General features: G+C 37.9%; 1 protein-coding gene across 2 annotated transcripts; it reads right to left on the bottom strand.

Moving 5' to 3' along the window:
• Positions 1-1,235: 1,235 nt before the first annotated feature.
• On the bottom strand, positions 1,236-23,070 carry ASPA (aspartoacylase). 2 transcript variants are annotated; one of them, XM_059997951.1, is made up of 7 exons: positions 23,035-23,070; positions 20,764-21,024; positions 17,434-17,629; positions 15,878-15,971; positions 13,237-13,344; positions 6,521-6,630; positions 1,236-2,746 (listed from the first exon to the last, which is right to left on the bottom strand). In XM_059997951.1, the coding sequence occupies exons 2-7, from the start codon at positions 20,997-20,999 to the stop codon at positions 2,549-2,551; spliced, it is 942 nt and encodes a 313-aa protein (XP_059853934.1). In that variant the 5' UTR covers positions 21,000-21,024; positions 23,035-23,070; the 3' UTR covers positions 1,236-2,548. The 2 variants fall into 2 exon arrangements, with proteins under 2 accessions (XP_059853934.1, XP_059853933.1); XM_059997950.1 differs by lacking the exon at positions 23,035-23,070 and having other exon boundaries at positions 20,764-21,145.
• Between the last annotated feature and the right edge of the window lie 194 nt (positions 23,071-23,264).

Raw genomic sequence — 23,264 nt, 5'->3', positions numbered from 1 at the left:
ACACTCAGGAAGTGACTGGGAAAGAAGGCAAGAAGGCAAAGAGAAGGCAGACATTGATGGAATATGAAGACATTTCAGTAGAGAAGGAATGGTTGAGCACACTCATTTACTCACCTGAACTTTATCAGGCATTTAGTAGGTTACAGGTGCTGAAAAAGACACTGGTAATGTCCCCAAGTTTGGATGGAAGCAGAGAGGGTCAAAGGGGCAAGCCAAGAAAGGCTTTATAGATGAAATGAGAGTCGAGTTGCATTTGGAAGAAAAAAATAGCAATTTGCTAACACGAGGTCTTGTGGGGGAGGGGCAGGGATGGAGGAAGGGAAGGGAAGGGAGAAAATTCTAGGTGGAAAGGCCAGTCTGTGTGAAGACATGCAGGAATAAAACAACACAAAGCCCACCGGAACAGAGAGGACCTGAAAGCAGATGAGTCTAGAGAGGTTGTGGGGAGGGAAGGGCAGATCAGGAAGGGCCTTTTATGTTAGGAATTTCACTAGGCACCCTGCTAAGTACTTATCTGCATTAGCCCACTTAATCCTCACAATAATCCCATGAGAGGGACACTATTATTATGATTATTCCCATTTTATAAATGGGAAAAATGAGTCTGCAGACTGTTAGAAATAATCAAAATAAAACTGAAAGTGGCTAAAGCCACACAGCAATATGTTATCGTTATAGATTAAAAAAAGTCACACCTGGGCTTCCCTGGTGGCGCAGTGGTTGAGAGTCCGCCTGCCGATGCAGGGCACACGGGTTCGTGCCTCGGTCCGGGAAGATCCCACATGCCGCGGAGCGGCTGGGCCCGTGAACCATGGCCGCTCTGAGCCTGCGCGTCCGGAGCCTGTGCTCCGCAACGGGAGAGGCCACGACAGTGAGAGGCCCGCGTACCGCAAAAAAAAAAAAAAAAAAAAATCACACCTAACTAACTCTAAAGATATAAATATTGAGTCAGAGAGAATAAGACTTAATAGAAATAATCAATACAAAACCGGAAATCGCAGTGGCCTCAGTTGCACATTGTAAATTTTGTAACTAACTAAAATTTGATGGGAGAGTAAAGTATTTTTGCCAAAATATACGTATGGAAAAAAACTGACCTAGAAAAATTGAACTTAGACGTAGAGCACAAAGGAACATTCTATGTTCTATGGGAGAAGGAAGCTTGGTAAAACTTGTTGTATACAAAAGGTGATTGATAAATCGAATCTTTAGTAAAGAATTCAGAAGGAAGAGAGTTTATTCCAATGAAAATAGTTTTGGTAAAGTGCAAAAATAAATGCTGAAAATTTAGAAACAGTTTAATTGTGTGCTATAGAGCAGTGAATATGGAATGAAATGGGCTTAATGGAATCTGCTTTGCAAGAATGGAACTGTCTATATATAGACATATATACGTTACAGATAATGTTAGTGTGATTTTGTAAATATATTTGAAACCATAAACATGGGTTCCATGGAGTCCAAATCAGGGGATAAAGTGTTCTTTACTTGGCTGCCATGAGGAGGGAGGGGAGGCTCCTGCAGGGATTGGAGCGGGAGAGAGGCAGAGTTTTAGCCCGAGGACCTTTGAGGAGAAGAATCCTGGGAGTGAGGGACTTGGGCATTTAGGCCAGGGGGGAATGTCTTAAAAGAATGCATTTGTGAACCAGAGATGGCTTTGGGTCACATTTCCGCTAGTGTCCACTGCCCTCTGCTCTTTCTGCCTTTACTACCTATGCTACTGGAGCCCAAAGACTTCCTTACACGTTGGCTGGGAAGAAGGGCAAGCGTGTTCTTTCAAAGTAAGACGGGAGGGCTGGGAGCAACATGCCTCCCAAGTTGGGAAGGAACGTGAGCTTCTAGCGGGGCGTGTGAGAGGTCTGAAGGAGGTTCTTCGCTCCCTGAGGTCAACCCAGAACAAGTGGGCATGCCAGAGAAGTGATATTTTGCGATGCTTTGTGCGGGTGGCTGTCAGTGGACAAAGGACCATTCAGAGTTTCTTGATTTATTCATAATGTCACCTTTACAATCAGCCCTCATTTCTTGTTCACATTTCATCTTCAAAAGAGCATTGAAAAATCTACAGATAACAGAACTACTGCTAAAGTCGATAGACTGGATCCTTAATACTTTATCATTAATTCAAATGTGAAAAAATTTAAAATACCATTAGTTTCTAGCAGCATTTTTATATTACTTGAAAACATACAACATTTAATTATATGCTCAAGTTATTTTTTTGTGTATATAGTATCTATTTCAATGTTAAAATTTAAATTCAAAGGCTGTTTACTAAGAATGTTAAACTATCAAAGTAGAAGGTATAAAAAGCTATACAGAAATAAGAAATGTGCTTCTTTGAATAAGTTACACACATAAAGTACGATATCTATAAAAGGTATTCATTAATGTATTCACTCATTCAAGAAATTTACCTGAATGTCCATTGTGTGCAAGGCACTGGGCTAGGTGCTGTGGAAATGAATAAGGCACAATTCTGCTCTTCAGGAGCTTACGAACTAGTAGAACTTTTCAACGTACCCTATAACAAGTGAGCTAGAAGTGATTTCTAATGTAAAGAGGAGCGAATACTTTTCGCATTGAGTGTTAGTTTAGCTGTCTTTGCGAAAGCTTCTTTCTTTTCATAATATGCAGCCTCGTTTACAAACGCTGGGTACACGGTATGGTCTCCGCCCAATGGAATAGTCTTTCCATCAAGAGTTAAAAACACAGGATCCCCAGGGTGCAATGGTTTCCAGTCTTGATCCTCTCAGGAAACAATTAGAATACATAAATTACATTAGATTTTTCGCCTACTTGACACATTGTATAATGGAAAAGAATAGGAAAAAGAACACATATATGTATAACTGAATCACTTTGCTGTACACCAGAAAGTAACACAACATTGTAAGTCAACTATACTTGAAGAAAAAATAAATTAAAAAAATGTTTGTGTCAGGCTCTAGACAACTAAAATGACAGCATTGCCTTATTCTAAAAGAGATAGCTTAGAGGCATGTGAGTTATCTGACTAAACAGATTGAGCAGTTAATTTGGGCAGCGGTTTTAATAGTTCCCCTTTTTATGCTTATAACTGACACATGTGATTATAGTTTGCTTGAATATTGCCAAAGAGATTTATAATATCAAAAGGCAAAACTAAATGAGTGTCTCCTCAGGTGTATATCTTAACTCTTGCTACCTGAAGTTAAATTCTGCTCAGCAAAATTTAGGAAATACCCATTAAGAGCCTTCTGTGTATAAGACATTCTACTGTTGGGGATAAAAAATGAGTGACGTTGTGCCTGCATGCTAGGAGGTTCTATACTGGTGAGAACGGGTGGGAGAAGGTGGGGTGTGGGCTGGGAAAACTCTAAGACGACGTGGATATTTCCCATACGTGTCCCCACATTAGGATAACAACTGAATCGTTTGAGAGGTCCCCACCAGGGTTTGGACCTGTGAGCCCTCAAACACCAGGGCTGGCACCCCAAAGGAACCCTAGAGCAGTTCTCCTCAAACTCTGCTGTGTTTGCAAATCACATAGGGATCTTGTTGAAGTGCAGATTCTGATTCTATAGGTCTGGGGTGGGGGTCTGAGATTCTGTGTTTCTAACAGTTCCCAGCAGCGGAGCAGCATCACCTGAGAGTTTGTTAGAAAAGCAGAATTTGATTCCCCACCGCAGCCCTACTAAGTCAAAATCTTCATGTTAACACATCCCCAGAGGTTCACAGGTGCAACATTTAAGTTTGAGAAGCGTTGCACCACAGCGATTTTCTGAACCCTGGCTGCATGTCACAATTACCTGGGATGTTTGAAAAATATAGATGAATAAAGGCTGGCCCCGTCTCAGATACATCAAATGGGAATCTCAAGAGTGGGGATCAGGCATCACTATTTTCTAAATTTACATGCAGTAAAATCCAACCATTTTGGGGTAGGATTCTATGAGTTTTGACAAATGTATAGCACAGAGTCATATAAGCATGTAATCTAGAAGCATAATTCCATCACGCACCTCCTCCAATTCCCTCATGCTACTCGCTGTTATAATCCGCTGTTTGTATCTTTTTTAAAGCCCCAGGTGATGCTACAGGACAGGGTGGCTGAGCACTACTGCTCCAGACCAGTGGTTTTCAGTCAGAGATGTGCCCCAGAACGACCGACAGGGTTTCTTCAACACCTCCCCCCTGTCTGCGAGCCCCACCTGCAGAGATTCCGATGGGCAGTGCTACCCAAGCCTGAGCCACATGAACATCACCTGGTGAACCTAATTGACTTCTTGTCTCCACCCTGATAAATTAAATCAGAATCCCTGGGCCGGAGAATGAGGATTTTACAAAGTTCCTCAGGTGATTCTCATGTGGCTGGAGCTTGAGAAGCACTGTATTAGTGCTTTTGTGATAGGCTCCAAGCATTGGGGGGTGGGAAGAGGGAACCTGGAGCATTCTAGTGAGCACCCCTGATTAAGAACCATCATTTTTAGAATAAAATCTGGACTCATAACCAGGTGCCTGCCTGAGTCTCTGGCTCCAGGGTCTCTGTTCACTTCCTACTCTCCGTTGACACTGGTCTTCTTGCTGTTCCTCAAACACTCCAAGTTTGCTCCAGCCTCAGAGCCTTTGCACTTGTTTTCCACACGGCTGACTTCTCACCTTCCAGGTTCCAGCTTCCATGCCCTCATCTCAGAGATGGCTCTTTCTGACCACTCCATCTAGTAGGAACCCTTTGTTAACTGCTCCTATATTATTCTGTTTATTTCTTTTATAGCACTTATTACAATTTGAAATCATGTGGTTGATGTATTGTTTACTTATTCACGGTCTGTTCTCCCCTTATTAGTATGGAAGCTCTATGAGAGACCCTATCTTGAATCTCAGGGCCCAGAACAAGCTGAGAAGTCCTTCAAATATATTTATTGAAATAGTCAATCAGTCAATCCCTCCTGTAGAATACTGAGCCGTTCCTTATTGTCTACCAACTCAAAATGATCCTTCCTGACTTTCAAGACCTACAACTAGCCCTGTTTATTAGTGATCCCATCAATCTTACCTCTCTGCCTCTCCAGGATGATTTTTGTATTTTTCATGGATATCCTTGAGGAATGTAAAACTTACATTTGTAACTATTGATACTATGTATAAAATAGATGACTAATGAGATAACTATGTATAAAATAGATAACTAATGAGAATCTACTGTATAGCACAGGGAACTCTACTCAGTGCTCTGCGGTGACATAAACGGGAAGGAAATCCAAAAAAGAGGGAATATGTGTATACGTATAGCTGATTCACTTTGCTATACAGTAGAAACTAACACAACATTGTAAAGCAACTATACTCCAATAAATTTTTTTTTTAAATCCTGTGTTGTAGCCGGTTGTGACATCATCACTTTGGCCTCTGTTTCTTGTATGTGCAATTTTTGTTACCTGTAGTGCTTTCCTCTTTTCTCTCCCCCAATCTTTATCTTTCTGTCCTTTAAAACACTGCCCAAGGCTCCTTCTTCAAGTTTCCACCCGGATCCCACTAAGGCACAAAGCTGGGTTTGCTCCACGAGTCTATTTTTGGGCAGGCTACTTTATTAAGTTGTAAGTCTGAATAACTATCATTAGGGTCATTAAACGGGAGTCTGAACTGGATCAGTGGTTTTCTACCCTAATTACCCACGCCAATAAGATCAGATTATCCCAGAGTGGGGGATTGTTATTTTTCAAAAGGCTCTCTAGGCAATGTGCATCCAGGGATGAATGTACCAGACTAGACAACCCACTGGATCACTTCCACATTTCTGAGGTCTGAGATTGTGCATGGAGATGGATGTTTTAGCTTTTTGGAATCTTTGCTCCTCTCTGCTTTTATCTCTGCCTTTTCCAGTTTTAAACCTCCTATACATTCCTATGAGCCTTTTCTTCCCCTTCACTATGCCATTATTGATCAAACCACACAAGGAGCAGATATTGAGGTTTTGAGGAGTCAGGAAAAGGCGGCAGAAAACATCCCAAAGAAAGAGGTTCTGATTGTTTTGCTCTAACTTATACAGTAGTGATCACAGGGAGGTGGTAGCAATGTGGTCAACTGCAAAGAACATTCGTTCTGGATCTGTCATCAATAACTATAGGACTATGGGAAGGATATAATTTTTGAGCCTCTGTTTTCTTATATTAAAATAGATATAATAATTCTTACCCATTGCACCTGAACAGGAATTTCACATTCTCTGACCCCCATCCCCACCTCATTATTCTGTTATAGCATCTGGTTATCTTCATTTCAAGATCACAGTTTAGACTTTAGTATATCTAGACTATAAATTCCACAAGAATATAAACCATGTTCACTGATGTACCCCCAGAGCCAGCAAAGGATTTACTCAGTAAATATTCACTGAGTGACGGTCTGAATACCTTAGACTGCAGTGTTTTTGAGAACATCAAATGAGCTCATGCATGTAAAGTGCTTTATGGACTGTAAAGTTCTACTCAAAGGTAGGGCATCATTATTTTCAACATTTAAAAGAAATAGTGAATGTTACCTGCAGTTTAGGGTGGATAATAGCAGCAATTTCTCCACTTTCATTCCTGGGATAATCAACTTTCTCCATTATTTTATAGACTTCAATAGCACAGGGAGGAAATTCTTTTCCTATGGCAAAAACAATATGTATAAATAGCAACTAACAAAATCTCCTGAAAAAAGGGAAGTTGATACTTTAAAGAAGGAAGAAGAACAAAAACTGAAGACAGACAGTTACAGGGAGAACACACTATTTTCTTGCTTTTGAACCATTTTATTGTGAAGTATAACACTCAGAAAGTACATGAAACATAAGTATATAGTTTAATGAACTGTAAAGTGATTAGCCATGGAACCACCACCCAGGACAAGAACATTGCCTGCATACCAGCATCCCTGCATGTCTCTTTCCCATCATGATCCCATCGCCTTCCCATCTGAGCAGTAACCACTAATTTTGGTAATGACTCACTTGCTTTCCTTTATAGCTTCACCACCCGTGCACGAATCCCACACAATATAGTTCAGGTTTGCCTACTTCTGAATATTTTACAAATATAATCAATCAATATATGCATCTTGTGTCTGTCTTCTTAAGATCAACTTTTGGGGAAGAGTCATCCCTATTGTGGCATGTAGCTATTATTCATTTTATTTGCAGTATAGTATTCCACTGTGAGAAAATGCCATAATTTATTTATTCTTTCTATGGTTTATAGACATCTTGCACATTTCCAACTTGGGGCTATTAAGAAAAATGCCACAGGCTTGTACAGCTTCAGGCAGAGAGCTGCTCTGCCACCACTAACACTGAGACACTGTACAGGACCTTCTTTCTGGTGCTTGAATGTCCTAACCTAAAGCTGAAAAAGCCACCCTTAGAGGCACATGTCATTGGCCATAACAGCTCTTGCTCTAGTGTTATCTTATTTCATCATTGCCAGCATTACCAAAATGCTGAGCGTTGGCTCTATGACTAAAGATCTCAGGTCCCAGAGGCCTTTAACTTCCTTGGCCTATGGAGTAAGTGGACAATATATTATAAAGGACTTGTACCCTTTCTATTAACAATAAGAAGTTTAGGTTTCATAATCCTGAACCAATCCAATACACCAAAGAGTCCAACACTCAATTTCTTATTTTCTTTGATTTCTTTGTTTCTTCTATTTATTGGATTTGTCTGTGTCTTACTGAGTTTTTCATGGTTACACTGTGCTTGAAAAATGAAACTTCCAGGCTGTCTAATAGGTTAGAGTGGCTTTAAAAAAATTCAATTTATTTAAATTAAAAAACCCCTCAGACAGTTCATCCATTTCTCCCATCCCTACCTGTTTCTGCTTTAAGGCAACCCCCAATTTGTTTTCTGTATCTACGAGCTTGGTTTTAAATTTTTATTTATTCATTTTTAGATTTGACATATAAGAGAGATCACATGGTAATTGTCTTTCTCTGCTTGACTTATTCATTCAGCATAATGTCCTCGAGGTCCATCCATGCTGTCACAAATAGCGAGACTTCATTCTTTTTTATGGCTAAATAATATTCCATTGTATATGGATACCACAATTTCTTCATCCATTCTCCCATTGATGGACACAGGTTGTTTCCATACCTTGGCTATTGTAAATGGTGCTACAATGAACACAGAGGTGCCTATAGCTTTTCGAATTAGTGTTTTCATTTTCTTTGGATAAATACCCCAAAGTGGAATTGCTAGATCATATGGTAGTCCTATTTTTAATTTTTTGCAGAACCTCTATGCTGTTTTCCATAGTGGCTGCACCAACTTAGACTCCCACCAACAGTGCACAAGTGTTCCCTTTTCTCTACATCTTCAACCAAACTTGTTATTTCTTATTTTTTTGATAACAGCCATTCTAAAAGGTGTGAGGGGATACCTCATTATAGTTTTGACTTTAATTTCCCTGAAGATTAATGATGTAAAGCATTTTTTCACGTATCTGTCAGCCATCTGTATGTCTTCTTTGGAAAAATGTCTATTCAGATCTTCTGCCCATTTTTAAATCACACTTTTTTTTTTTTTTTTGCTGTGAGTTGTATGAGTTCTTCACATATTTGCAAATATTTTCTCCCATTCAGTAGATTGTATTTTCATTTTGTTGATGGGTTCCTTTGCTGTGCAGAAGCTTTTTAATTTGACAGAGTCCCACTTGTTTATTTTTGCCTTTGTTGCTTCTGCTTTTGGTGTCAGATTCAAAAAATCACCAAGACCTATTTCAAGGAGCTCACTGCCTATGTTTTCTTCTATAAGTTTTATAGTTTCAATTCTTATGTTCAAGTCTTTAATCCATTTTAAGTTAATTTTTGCGTATGGTGGTTAAGATGGTGGTTGAGTTTCATTCTTTTGCATGTGGCTGTCCAATTTTCCCAACACCATTTATTGAAGAGACTGTCCTTTCCCCATTGTATATTCTTTGCTCCTTTCTTGTAAATTAAATGACCATATATACATGGGTTTATTTCTGGACCCTCTATTCCGTTTCACTGATCTGTGTGTCTGCTTTTATGCCAATATTATGTGGTTTAATTACTACAGCTTTGTAATATGGTGTGAAGTTAGGGAATGTGATGCCTCCAGCTTTGTTCCTCTTTCTAAAGATTGCTTTGGCTATTCGGGGTCTTATATGGTTCCATAAAATTTTAGTTAAGGATGTTCACAAACAACACTAAACCAAAAGATGTTCTCAAATTATGCCTACCGACACACTGTCCACAAGTACGCCGAGGTAGGACAGAGGTAGAAAACGGAACTTAAAAAGCCAGTGTGGGAGAGAAAGAGGCTAGGACTGGGAGTCATGATACCTAGGCTCTAGTCTCCTAGCTGTGTAAACTTGAGCAAGACACTGAACTTCTCGAAGCTCACTTTCTTTACCTCTCAAATGAAGGTTTCACATTAGTTTACCTTGAAGGACTCTTCCAGCTCTGACACTCTGTGATTGCATAACTTCAGGAGGACGTTCAACTGGTTAGATGACTTCCCCACTGTGCTCCTTCTCTTAACTAAGTATGTTAAACATTTGGGTAGCTCCTGAGCAGTGAGATATTGGGATGCAGGCAGTCTGCCAACAGTGGAGTCCAACCAACAAAGACGCAGCATTAAACAACCCAATGCCCAGAAACTTGGAAAAGCAGTAGTTTACATTTATACCAGGCAAACTCTTAATAAATAGCATGAACTTTCATCCAGCGTAGAGCCCCTATTGTGCTATGGTTGCAATCCAAAGAAAAATCTTCCTTTCCCCTTGGCGCGGAAAGCGCAGCCAGGGTTGGAATGCAGATACCCCGTGATTACTTCTGTATCAGTTAGCTTTTGCTGCGTAACGCACTATGCCAGAGCTCAGTGGCATAAAACAACCACCACCTAATTTAGCTCATGACTCTGTGAGTTGGTTGGCCCGTTCCTCTGGTCTAGGCTGGACTGGCTGATTTCTAATTGGCTTGCTCATTGCATTTGTGGTGAGATGGCAGGTCAGCAGGAGGCTGGATGATCTAAGACAGCTTTACTCTCATATCTGGCATTTGACAGGCTGTCAGCCGGAGCTGCAGGACTATTGGCTGGGGTGTCTCAGTTCTCAGCCTCACAGTCTCTCATTATCCAGCAGGCTAGGGTGGACTGATTCACATAATGACAGTGCAAGGTTCCCAAGGTCAGCAAGAGAGCAAGCCCTGATGTTCAAGTTCTTTTCAAACCTCTTCTGTGGCACAAAACACGTCACATGGCCAAGCCAGATTCAGGTGGTAGGAAAACAGACTCCATCTCTTGATAGGACATGGAAGCAGGGAAGGGAAGAATTTGTGGCCATTTTTAGAATTTACCACACCTTCCAAGATGAAGATGGAAACAGCAGATGTCATACCTTTAAACCAGAAGGTCCATTGGGAGGAAAGGAGAAAGTGGTAGAACACAAAGGAGCATGTTTTTGCTACTTAGAATCTCAGAGCTAGAAGGAGTCTCAAATACCTAAGTTTCATCGATGCTTGAATATTCTCCGTATCTTTCTGACCAAGTGGTCATCTTGCTCCTGCTTTTAAACAACCTCACAAAATGTGGTCTGTTCCATTGTTGGTCAGCTTCGTTAATTAGAAATCTCTTTCTTTCTTTCTTTTTTATTTTTAATATTTATTTATTTGGTTGCGCCAGGTCTTAGCTGCAGCATGCGGGATTTTTTTTTTTTTTAGTTGAGGCATGCAGGACCTAGTTCCCTGACCAGGGATTGAACCTGGGCCCCCTGCATTGGGAGCGTGAGTCTTAACCGCAGGACCTCCAGGTAAGTCCCAGAAATTTCTGTCTTTAGGTAACACTATCCCACCGATTCTATTCTGGCCTCTGAGTCACAGAAAACATGTCTAATTCCTTTCCAATATAACACTTCTGAAACTCTGAAATAAAATTGGCCTTAAGACTTCTTGTTGCCAGTCTAAGTATCTTTGATTCTATCAGGCTCCACTCATATTGTCACATACACGAGGATACATGTGAATGTACTTTGTAAACTGAAGTTCTATGTGTAAACTGAAGTTCTATCTTTGGGATCATTCCTATTATGGTTTTCAAACTCTTCAACATGCTCAACTAACTCCTTGGCTAACCTTTACTTCGTAGATGTTTCTCCTGAAATATGGACTTGGAATTTATTCAGAGGTCTCCAAATGTTGTTTAGCCAAGCAGAAAAGAGACTATCACCTCCTTCACTCTGGGATTTTTTAACATGAAAGTAAAATGTTGTTCCTGATGTATTTAACCTTAAACATTTGGTCTAGATTATTGTTAAATATTGTCAGAACTTTTTGGATACACCTTTTGAACCCAGATACTTTCCTGATAGCTTCCTGTCACTTACCACTTATATAAGCATGTCACTTATGTCCTTATCCAAGTCACTAATAATAACTTTGAGTAGCACAGAGCCAAACATGGAGCTCTTCTATACATTTCTAGAGACTTTTCTTCAGACGGTTATGATCCTTTTGCCAGCATTGTTTGGATAATGGTGCTCTTTCCATGTTAGTTAAAAATCCATCAAACTGGAGAGTCTAAATTAATAATGGTTTTACAATGTTGAATTGCAGAATCCTTTGGTTAAATGAAATGTTACAAGGATAAAACAGATAGAACTGCTCTGATTGAAGCAGAGGTGGGCTGGCTGTCCCGGAGCTACTAGGACAGCTACTAAATCCCTACCCGGTAGCAGGAATCTATGGATTGTGATTTGAAAACCATGTGTTTTTTCAGTCAGGTCTGTGGCCTTCTACCTGGGTGCATTGTTTCTTAACATCATAGTCTCACACTCACTATTTGAATGGTTTCTTGTGAATAACTGATGACCTTCCCAACACCAGGTCCACTAGACCGTATAGAACCTGTCCTCAGACAAAGGTGGTAGAATGCTGATTTTCAGTCTTTGTGACTTTGGAGTCAAAGGCTTCCCAAGCACGGAAGAAATTCCTGTGATCACAGTAGGATGCACAAACAGGTTAAGGGATTGTACTCCCCACAGGCACTGAACTATTCACCAGCCCTCTCACTGTAATGGCCCATTCCTCAACAAATAATTTCAGTTCTGCCTGTATGAATAATTATTTACATAAGATGCCTCTTTGATTTTACTTTTATTATAATTCTTAAAAATTTTAAGTTATTTTTAAAATAATTAATAGATTTCATTATTTTTTCTGCTGCAGTTTTAGGTTTACCAAATGAATGAGCAGATAGTACATAGAGATCCATGTACCCATCTCACCACCAGCCCCATCTAACTGTTTTGTAATTGCATGAATAATACATGAATACATCATTCTTCCTGAACACAGTTAAAACAAAATTAACCTGGTTTTCCCCTCCTCTCCCCAGTAATTGCTGTTATCGGTTTGATATGTTTTCTTCTAGAACTGTTCCTATGTACTAACATATATATTTATGTATATTCCAGCAAGTGTTTATTATTATTATTTTGAAGCAAATTGGTATATTGTATGTTTTGGTCTGCAACTTGCTTTCTTTCAATTAACAATGTAGTTTGAAGATCTTTCCACGCTATTTTATTTAACTAACCAACTGATGGATATTCAGGTCATTTCCATTGTTTTGCTTTACATACAATGCTGCAGTGGCCACCCTTGTATGTGGCATGTAGGTGTGCATGTGTTTGTGTTTCTTTGAGATGTGGAACTGCTGGGTCATAGGATCTGTGCATATTAGAAAGTGGTTACTGTAAAATTATCCTCTAAGTGTCTTTACCAATTTATACCAGCAGGGAAGGAGAATGTCTCCTTTTCCTACACCCTTACCAACACTTAATATTATCAGATTTTAATATTTTCCCAATCTAATGGGAGAAAATGGTTTTGCATTTTAATTTGCACTTTTTGATCACTAGTGATACTGGACATCTTTTCATCTGTTTATTGGACATTTGTATTTCTTTGCTTTTAAAAATGGAGATTAATAGGAAAATGAGGATTTCATTAAGGGAGCTTTATTTGGTAGCTGCTTTTCTTGAATGTGTCTACACTGGTCATTGACGAATGGCTGAAGTGATTAAATTCTTTAAAAAGCAACTAATGTCACAAACATGGCAAATTTAACCTAGGTTCCATTGTTATTTCAATGTTTAGTGGTTAAGTCATTATGTGTACTCCATCTCATCTTCCTTTTCTGATTTATTTACACACACCAGCTAACAATTAAAGAAACAATTTCTGCCTACTACTTACCTTCATTGAAATTATGTATAAAATCAAGAGCATGTTTAATCATTTTTCTCATTTGATCCAGAATATCAGCTCTCAGAACCCCTTGAGGCTGGGGACCAACTTCTATACCTAGGTACAGAAGGAGAGACAGTCACACTCATCTAAGTATTAGAATATAAGATCGAGCATTCTCATATATCAAGATCTAGAATCCCATCATTAAAAATGATTAAAGAGGCAGACCATGCAGCACCATGGAAAATATTTGAGACCTAATGTTAGGCAAAAAATAAAGCAGAACATTTACATGTACAAGTTATATGCATAGTAAATAAAGACTGGGAGAGAACATGGAAAAAAATCAAAGAGTTGTGTTATAGCAGCAAGGTTTTGGGGTCTTTTTTCTTTAAATTTCCTTCAATATTATCAAAATATTAAAAAGTAATAATATAGTAAAAGGAGTAGACAAATTTATACTGACAAAATAATAAGTGGCCACAAAGAGAAACTGTCACGGACCTAACATTTAGCTTGTAGAAGAAAACACATCTATAATATTTAGTAATAGAAATCTAGACTAAATGAGCCATGGATTTAAGTCAAATGACAATCTATGTGACCCTGGAGCAACATTCTTGCCTTTAATATAACAACCCATCCCAACATGATAGTGCAATGGTTTTAATTTTCTGTAGAAACAATTTGTATTCATTTCTTCTCACCCCAATAAAATTCTGCCTGTACTATCAGGTCTATTTCCTGTGGCTGTCAAGCATCCATCCATAAACCTACAAAATACTCTTTCTCTAAACCACTTATCTAGTCCCTTCCCTCCTGCCCAAGTCTCCCAGACTGTTATCACTCCAATCATCATCTTAACCATTTATAAAACCATTTACCAAGTATAGCATCATCCACTCTCTTCCACCAATTCATATACAGTCTTTTCCACCTATTCTATTTTCATCCACTTCTGTTATTTCTCAATTCACAAAATCTTACTGTATTCTCTTTTATCCTCATTTTCATTTTTGTGCTTAGCTTTCCTGGATATACTTAAGTATATGATATAAGTGCGGTTAAGGTATGTATCAGTACATAAATGGTTTGTACAAATGTGTGAAAATGTGTTCATGGATATGTCTTGTATGCATACTGTAGAAGACATTGTTGGTTGCCTACCCAAAATTCATTCTGTCTTACTCCTTGCTGACAGAGTCCTGATTTTGGTTGGGGTATCCAACTCAGGAGCAAATGTAGAATAGTTTTAGTCAATCATAGTAATCTCGTTAATCCTAGTAATTAATTTAAGAATGGATATGTGACCCAGTTCTGAACTGGCCATAATGGAAGGTCTGCAGGGGAGTTCCTGGGAGTCTCCCTTCTTCCACTAGATATTGTCATGTTGGCATATGATGCTTGAAATTACAATGAACATCTTGTGGCACCTAAAGTCATAGGAGTATTATAAAGCATTGAGTTGGAGAGAGTGTCTCTCTGATCTTAAGTGTTTTTCCCCCCAATGGCTGGATGATATAAAAAATATTCCAAATAAAATAGTAAAGTTGAAAGGAGAACATACAATATTTCTATTACTTGTGATGATCTTAATACTCCCCCATATTGAAACCTTTGAAAGATTTGGCTCTCTTTTTACGAGCCAAACATATCAGTAGATATTTGTTCTACCTAAGAGCAGCATTGCCCCCTCAATGTAATAGGCCAAGATTGCTCTCTCAAGACTTGGAAATCCTATGCTTTATATGGTGTTACAGAGAAAAAGGAACTTTATCCGTTATTGTCAAGCATTTGGTTTGTTTCAAATAATTACCTATACTTGGCTCTTTAGCTTGCCTCAACTGATCCCTTGATTATGCACCAAAATTATCAATAATTGAATAACCAAGATAACCTTAAATTTGCTTCTATTGTTTGACAACTTGTTTTTAAATTAAATTTCTCTTATTTAAACCACCTGAGATCTGACAAAAAAGATTTTAAGTCGTGACAGCAACTTTAATGATTATAGTGTGGTCTGCAAACAATTACGCTAATAGGTCACTCAGGAAAGAGAATGGAATATAGAAAAAGAGACTGTCTGTCTGGGAGGGTGTATGAGAGTGCAAACCTGCATGTTGGAAGTTACCAGAAGGTAAAGATGAATTCACAGCCCAGTGACTGACAGGGCAAACAAGTGAATGGATAACAAACACAGGTTACCAGAGACCCTACTGCAAAGCAGGTGCTAAGAGGGATGTTGGGAGAGAATTTTCCATGGGTCTTTTGTACTTCTGCACATCTTGCCAGCAAGATAGTGACTGCCCTGGCTCCAGATTATATTTTTAAAGAATGTTTGTATAGTAAATAGTCTTGGAAGATAGGGATGGTGTCTTCCTTAAGCAAAAGGCAGGCTGCTTACTGTCCATTATAAAAGATTCAAATTCCCTCAGCTCAGTGTTTTTTCCTGGAATGTAGAAGCTGCTCAATGAAATTGAGGAAATCTGCTATAGTTAGAGACTGCCTGCGATATTTTGCTTATTACTTGACAGTTATAAGCCATAATGATAAGCCAAGTAGCTATAAATAGTCTTTAAATTAATTTTCTCAGAGGTTCATCTCAGACATATTTTGTTTAGTTGTGACAGTGGGAAATACGACTTACCAACAGGATACTTGGCTATAGAACGAGTGGTTGCATATCTGAGGGAAGGATGCTCAATAAGGTAAACATAGCAGGGTAATGGAGCCAAAGAAGTCTGAAAAGAATTTAAAACATTTTTCTTATTATGTAAAGACCATATGCCTTGTTCTCTTTGCTATTAGAGTCAATAATGTCTTCAATATGTTTCACTTCATCAACTAAGATTAGTAAGACAGCTTTATGAAACACACTCTAAAATCTGATGGTATTATTAAAGCTTTGAAAGCACATAAATGAATTACATATAAAATTGGATAATACATAGCTTTCTGGATAAAATGTACATTAAACAATTCCCCAGAACCATAAACAAAGAATATGAATAAATTCTTTTTCTGAATGGATTTGGTTATTTTTGTTTTCACCACTGGTTACACTTACTATGTAGCTTAGTATTGGTCTCTTAAAGAATTCTTTTTCTACCGCTATGGGCCAGGTCCCTACAGATGTCGGCTAACTCCCCCTACCTCCACTTATCTGAATGAGAATTCAAGACGGCCCTCTCAGTTTTGATAACATGCTGCTTCTGTGCCTGGCAAGCAAAGTATTCAGCTCTCCCTTCAATCAGCAGCAAAGAATAGCTGCATTATGATCTCTCACCAGAACTACTATTTAGTCAACGCCAAAAAATTCAAGGAAACAAAACTAATAATCTTTACTATATGCCAGGCATTCAGCTAAGTGCATTAAATATTTTATCTCATTTAAGGCTTATAACAGCCATATGGGGTAAGTATTGTTATGATGTCAACTTTATAAAATGAAGAAAGCAAGGTTTGGGGAGTTGAATATCTTGTTCAAAGTTAGTGAGAGAAAGCCAGGATTTGAACCCAGGCACTGGCTATATGGGTCACACTCTTTCCATTAAATCATACTAGATCATACCAGCTCTCCGGAAGGAAGGCTATCCTTTATATAAAAATAATCGTACAGTTTATTATTTGTGTTTTTGTTGGCTTGTTATTCTCTAGCAGTTTTTCTCTAGGTATAGCAATGGATTGCTGATTTTTTTCATCTTGTAGATTTTTGAGCCTTAAAATGATTAGCTGTATGAAGTACTGCAAGATCAGATGTATGTTAGGGTAACTGAATCAAATGGAGACAAGGGCAGGACTAAAGAGAGCCAATCTTTTTACCATTGGTCTTTAGTCAACATTAAATGACTATATTTTGAGCTTCCTAAAATGGTAATTGAGCAACTTCAACCATACCATTTAAAATTTTGGTATTAATTTTACCACATAGCCTATGATTTGGTGGCTGTCTTGATAAAAGATGTAAAATTTTATAGACACAATGGTCCAATGTTTTATTATTTTATTCATTGCATTTATTGTTTTACTCATTTCTTCTCCTTTTCTCCCGCCTGTCACTACTACCTCTATTCTGGCGCTCCTCGCAGCCCCCCATTTCCCTTGGACCCTCCCTCCTGACCCTTTTCTGCTTGTTTCACATCTATAAGTGACTTAAAATTATGGATCCTATGCTAACTTGTAGATTAATAACATTGACATTACCTTAATATAATGAAACATCTGAATTAAAAAGTCATTCCTGGAATCTTCAAGAATAAGAGTGCACCCCATATTAGAAGTAGTGTTGTGAAGGTCAAAAATAATGTCATACGAATCTTCACTATCTTTTGGACCAAATAAATGATTTATTTCTTGAGCCCTTCTCACTTCATATGGCAAATCCTCTGACATTTTTTTGCTGTTATTAGCAGAGAGAAAAAGATTAACAACATCTGCGGCTAAGGTAACATAAATATACAATAAGAACACAGTATATAAGAAACCAGTTGCCAAACCTTTAATATGAAAAATCTGTAAAGGAATTGGAAATTTATTTGGAAACTTTATAATCGAAAATTTACATTTTTTCCTTCTATTTGATTCCATGTAATGTTGCATTGACATGCTTGCAAATAATAGTTCATTTATGTGGCTGGTCACAAGAAGGACATTTCAGTTTATCATTTGACTTCAACCCTGAACAAAATTCTTCCATTAATTTAATCAACAGTCTCTTAGTAGTTAAGTGCACTAGGCTATAATGGAACTAGACCATCAAATGCACCTATTTTTCTTTTTTTTTTGCACTACAGCTAGTTCTAGTGCACAAAAATAGTCAAAGTTAGGTGCTCACATCATCTAATTAGGGATTCTTAAGTGATGTCCAGGAACCACTAGTGGTTCAGGGTCAAGCTTTACAGAGAAGAGTCTGTAGACGCTGCAAAAATACAAAAATTTGCAGGTATATGCATACATGCATTTTCTGGGATGACGGTTGATAGTTTTTATTGAATTCTCAAATGAGTCTCTACCTGCCCCACCCCCAGTGGTTAGGATACATTTTTTTCTTAATGTACATGATAATTTAAATTTATTTTTCTTCATTAAAGCATTCAACCACATTTCTCTCTAATTCCATTTATTTCCATTCTCTGACTGTTTTTGTTAGTATCTTCAAAGGACCTACAGTTTGCGCCTGGGTAATTCTTGCCTGGAAATCAGTCAAGAAAGTGGAGCAGCCATTTTTCAACTATGGGACAAAAGCTGCACATCAAGGCCGGTGCAGTGGGAAGATAGGAGGAGTCTGCGGCGCTGATGATATCATTGAGCCACTGTACCAGCCCTGGACTGCCTACCTCTGGACTTATTACTTGTGAAAAAGAAACCCTTATTTGTTTAAGCCACTGTTTTCAGATTTCTATTACATGCAACCAGACATAGTTCCTAAAGGATACGTATGCACTTCATGCAACATCTTCATGAATTCTCCCCTTCCCCCAACTGATTTGCTTCTCATTCTCCCCCATGTGAGTAAATCACACCACAGCCACCCAGTTGCCCATGGTCAAGGCTTGAAGTCTTGAAAGATAATAGACACTTTGAGCTCTTGTGCCTGGAATCCAGGTCCCACGGGAAGAGTCCCAAAGGATAAAGCTGAAAGAATAGGCAGGAACGATATCTTAAAGGGAATGACATCTATATACTAAATTACTTAACTCTATTCTGGATAGGAGATTTTTGAAGAATTTTTAGCAGGGGAAAGACATGACAAGATTTGCATGTTAGAATGATCCCTATGGCTAGTGCCATACAGACAATACATGGTAGGGAGGATTGGAGTAAGGCTGGATGCAGGAAGATTCTTTAGGACGCTACTCTAACTACCTATAGAACAAGTAAACTAAGGCAGTAAAAATGGTGAGGAAGACTGGATTTGCAAAATACCTACAACTATTCAATATTTGAATAATTGGGAGACTCCATAACCCACTAGACGTAGGGGATGAAGAATGGGGAAGGTTCTAAGATGATTTCCATAGGTGATTTGGTGGGTAGTTGTGACATCACTGAGATGACGAATAGAGGAAAAGCAGCAAAATTTGGGAGAGGGAAGATGAGAGAAGGTAATTAACTTATCTATTTCATAAGTTTCCATAACTACCCTGAGACAGAACTGTCTAGCCTCTGATAAGTGTTAAATGCAAGAAGTAGAAAGTGAATTTAATTAAAGAGACTACTCTCATTGAAATGCATGTTATTGAGTGGTCATAATAAGAAAACTCACTCTAGTTCATCTCAGAGTTATTTGGGAAGTTAACATGCCAACTAAAAGTTATTCTTCAAGAAATCCTTACTTGTAATATGAGTTAGTTAATAGCTATTTTAGGTGAATAGATAAACCTTAATTGTGTTGACATAACCTCAGTCATGAAGATAAAGCATTTTTGAAATTAAAATTTATGTTAGTGAGAACATGGCCTGATACGCAAGCTATGGCTAATGTATAATTGCCCCAGAAGAATGTATTCCATAAAGTGAGGCAAATTTGTATAAATGTAGTAACCATCTTTTGATCTGTGATGAGATTAAGTAACTCTTTAAACTCAAATTAGGATTTAATAGAAAATGAGTACATAAAGTGGTGTTCCATTAGTTGTTCCTCTGCATGACTTATATCTTAGCTTGTAGTCTGCCAACCCATTGAAAGTAGAAACCACTTTGTCCATAGCTTTGTACTCCCACAGTACCTGGCACAGTGCCCAATGAAGAGTAGGTATTTAATAATATTTTTATGTAAATGAAAGAAAGAAGTGGTAAAAAGCTTAGAAGCCTATATATCTACAGTGGTAGCTATAATGATGTAAAAAAAAGGCAAAAATAATAACGACATACCTAGAGTGTTATGATTGCATACACTGTATGCGATGTATCATCAGCAGTAACTTAAATTCAGAAAATTCAGGTCTTAGTAATCCATTACTGAAGGTAGTACATCTACTCCTCAGATCACAGAGCGGTCTAATGTTTTCTGATGATAGACATTTATTCACTCTTTCATCAAACAACTATTCACTGAAACATTGCACTTTTCTTAACTAGAACTTTCTGCACTACCATAAACATAGTTGCAAAACACATAGTAGTAAATCACCTAGAAGCTAACAAATATGTATCCAAGCATAGTGGCCAAACATTCATTTAATGCAAAAGACTATTAAATCTGCTTCTTTAAAGATACGACTTAAAAATAAAAACCTTTGTTATTTGTTGTCTCAGTCTGTGTAGAATACATTTAAAAACAACATCAGTTAAGAACAGTCTGATGGTTATAAAAGTTTACAAAAGAGCCCATGAATGCCCAGTTTAGAGAACTGAGTAATTCATAATGGCGTATAACAAAAGTGAAAGTGATCTTATTCACAAGAGCGACTATATGTACAAACATGAATATCAAACGCATATACATATGCTCTCACACACACTACTTTTCAGACACATCCACATCCACACACGTGTGCATGCATACACACACAACACAATATATAGTCTTACCCAAGATTTTCAGGTCCAAAAACTCGATTCAGGTCACAGTCAATATATCTGGTGCACTCCTTCACTGCTCTTGGGTTGGTAATAAATGGTTTTACTTCCAGCCCTGTTCTCTGAATCTCAGTGCCGTTCTCCAGCCAGTGCTTGACTAGGAATACTCCTGTTAGTTCATTCCCATGAGTTCCTCCAAAGATAGCAACCTTTTTAATAGGATCTTCAGCAGCGTGACAGGAAATCATTTTATCAAGTAGTTTTATCTGATTTCTGCAATTCAGAAGAGAGGCGATCAAAGAAAACTTAATTTTGTAAGCAAAGTTTAGAAATTTAAATCTAAATGAGACTTTAACCAAAGTGCAAAGTTAACCACGCGAGAACTTGGGTGGAGTGTATTTTAATCTTCTGTTACAAGTTCTGAGCCCTGTTTATTATACGAACTCCCTTATTTAGCCCTGCCCTTTACCATATTTGGATTAAAATATGCAGAGATCAACTAGAGATACAGCTGTTTAACTTCTAACTCCCTCAAATGGTCGGTAGACCTAAATGCAATAATAAATTAACATCTCACACTAATGCAAAACTTCTGTTTTCTCTTCAGCTAGAATGTCATCTAATGGTGCTTTCATGACTATTTGTAGTAGTAAAAATAGATTACACTTTTCTTATCCTCAAAAATATAAAAAATAAAGAAAAGGTCTATAGTATGCCTGTTATTATTCAATATTTATGTTTCCACTTTAAACCATTTCTTCTCTGAAACGAGTTCAGGCCCTTTTTTATCATCTGAGGGCATTTGAATTTCATCTCTATAAACAGCCAATGGCAGATCTTCAGAGACCTCCTCTGGAACCACTATCCTTTCTTTCAGAATGCTTTTTCATGGTCAGAGATGCAAGAACCAAATCAATGGTCACTGGGTCTTAAAAAGCTACTTTGAAACATGCTTTCATTTCTTTCTCATGAAGTTATTAGTAATTCTAAGTCGACTTGCTTAGGGATCTTCCTCACTTTTTGCCCAAATACTAAAGGAAAAACAACTGTTAGTAATTTTCAAGACTTTGTAATGCCTGAAAATGTCTTGGGGCATGCTATATATACGAACCAGATTATATGAGGTTATATGGACAAAGCCTAATTTACTGGCAACAGAGACTCTCCACTGGAATGTGTTACTCAAGAGGGGGTCTTATTAGGGGAAACTATCCAGAATACTGTACTAAGATGATTACATCCCTTTGCAGAAATGACTCTGAGCCAAATCCGATTTGATTTCATGCTCAATCATCCAGAAAGTCAAACATGTTCAAGTACTGAAAACACTATGTGCTAGTAATGGGAGATTGTTTGAAAGGGGTACGACAAGAGTAATTCATTACAACTGCAGAGTAGTTCAATTTATAATGTTTTTCCGCATACGTTATCTCAGTTTATTCACATATCCACTTTATGAGATAGGATGGGTTAGGTATTGACATCCCCATTGCAGAGGTAGAGAAAAAAGAAGTTAAATAACTTGGTTAAATTTCCCAAGCTTCCAGGACAAAACTAGGCCTGAGATCTAGGTTTGCTGAATCTAAGTCCAGTGTTTTTCACAGAACAAAAGGGTGTTCCCTGTTATTTTTGGCTTTCCCCAAAGTTTTAATTTTACTCTTTCCGAATTCACATGAACAGTCACTACAATGTGCTCAGGAAACAAACAAACTTACAAACAAACACATGATGGAAATATAAAATGTGAATGCTTCAAAATATTTAATAAACCAATACCTGTGTTCTTCCTTTAAGAGATTATAATGCAGAGATAGAGAAAGCATAATAATAAAATCAAAACGTACACATTAAAATTACTGTTCTAATTTCAGATAAAGCCCTGCAGCCTTTGATTTTCTGCCCACATCCGTGTACACTGAACACTTCATTGTAGAGATGCAGAAAACAAGCATAAATGTACACAGATGACAGTCGTATTATTTAGTTACTTTGGTTTTAAGAGCAGTAACTATGGTGAATTATTAACACTCGATTATGTTTGTTTCTTTTCTGCCAATTTGTGGTTAGCTCTGTCCTTTGCCCTAGTCTCTCTGGAAATGCTGCTTCAGCTATGTACTTGGAGCTGGCACAAATGACTTGCATTTCGAGGCTTGTTTTATGGAATTTTAACAGAACAGCACTCTGAAGCACATCTAACATTCATAAATAAAGTCTCCCTTACATGTCAAAATGAATAACTTTTTTGAGAGTTAATGAATTGTAGTAATTCTGTCCTATACTTACCCTGTTTATTGTGTACAGAGTTTGTCTTCTGCGGAAAGCTTTATTAGAAAAAAAGGAGAGCATTTCCTTAGAACTAGAGCAACAGAGGCTTTTCATACTCTTATACCAAGTTAACTTCCGAAAGATTTTTAACTCCCTGTTTCCCAAAGCGCACCCTATAAAAAATACAAATTCTTATTAGTCTAGTTCTTTCCGAGAATTCAGAGAACTCATAGTATACAAAGTGAGAC

This window comes from Delphinus delphis, chromosome 19 (assembly GCF_949987515.2).
Source record: "Delphinus delphis chromosome 19, mDelDel1.2, whole genome shotgun sequence".
Taxonomy (NCBI): domain Eukaryota; kingdom Metazoa; phylum Chordata; class Mammalia; order Artiodactyla; family Delphinidae; genus Delphinus; species Delphinus delphis.
The sequence above is the reverse complement of the archived record's forward strand: the minus strand, read 5'-3'. Positions and strand labels throughout refer to the sequence as shown.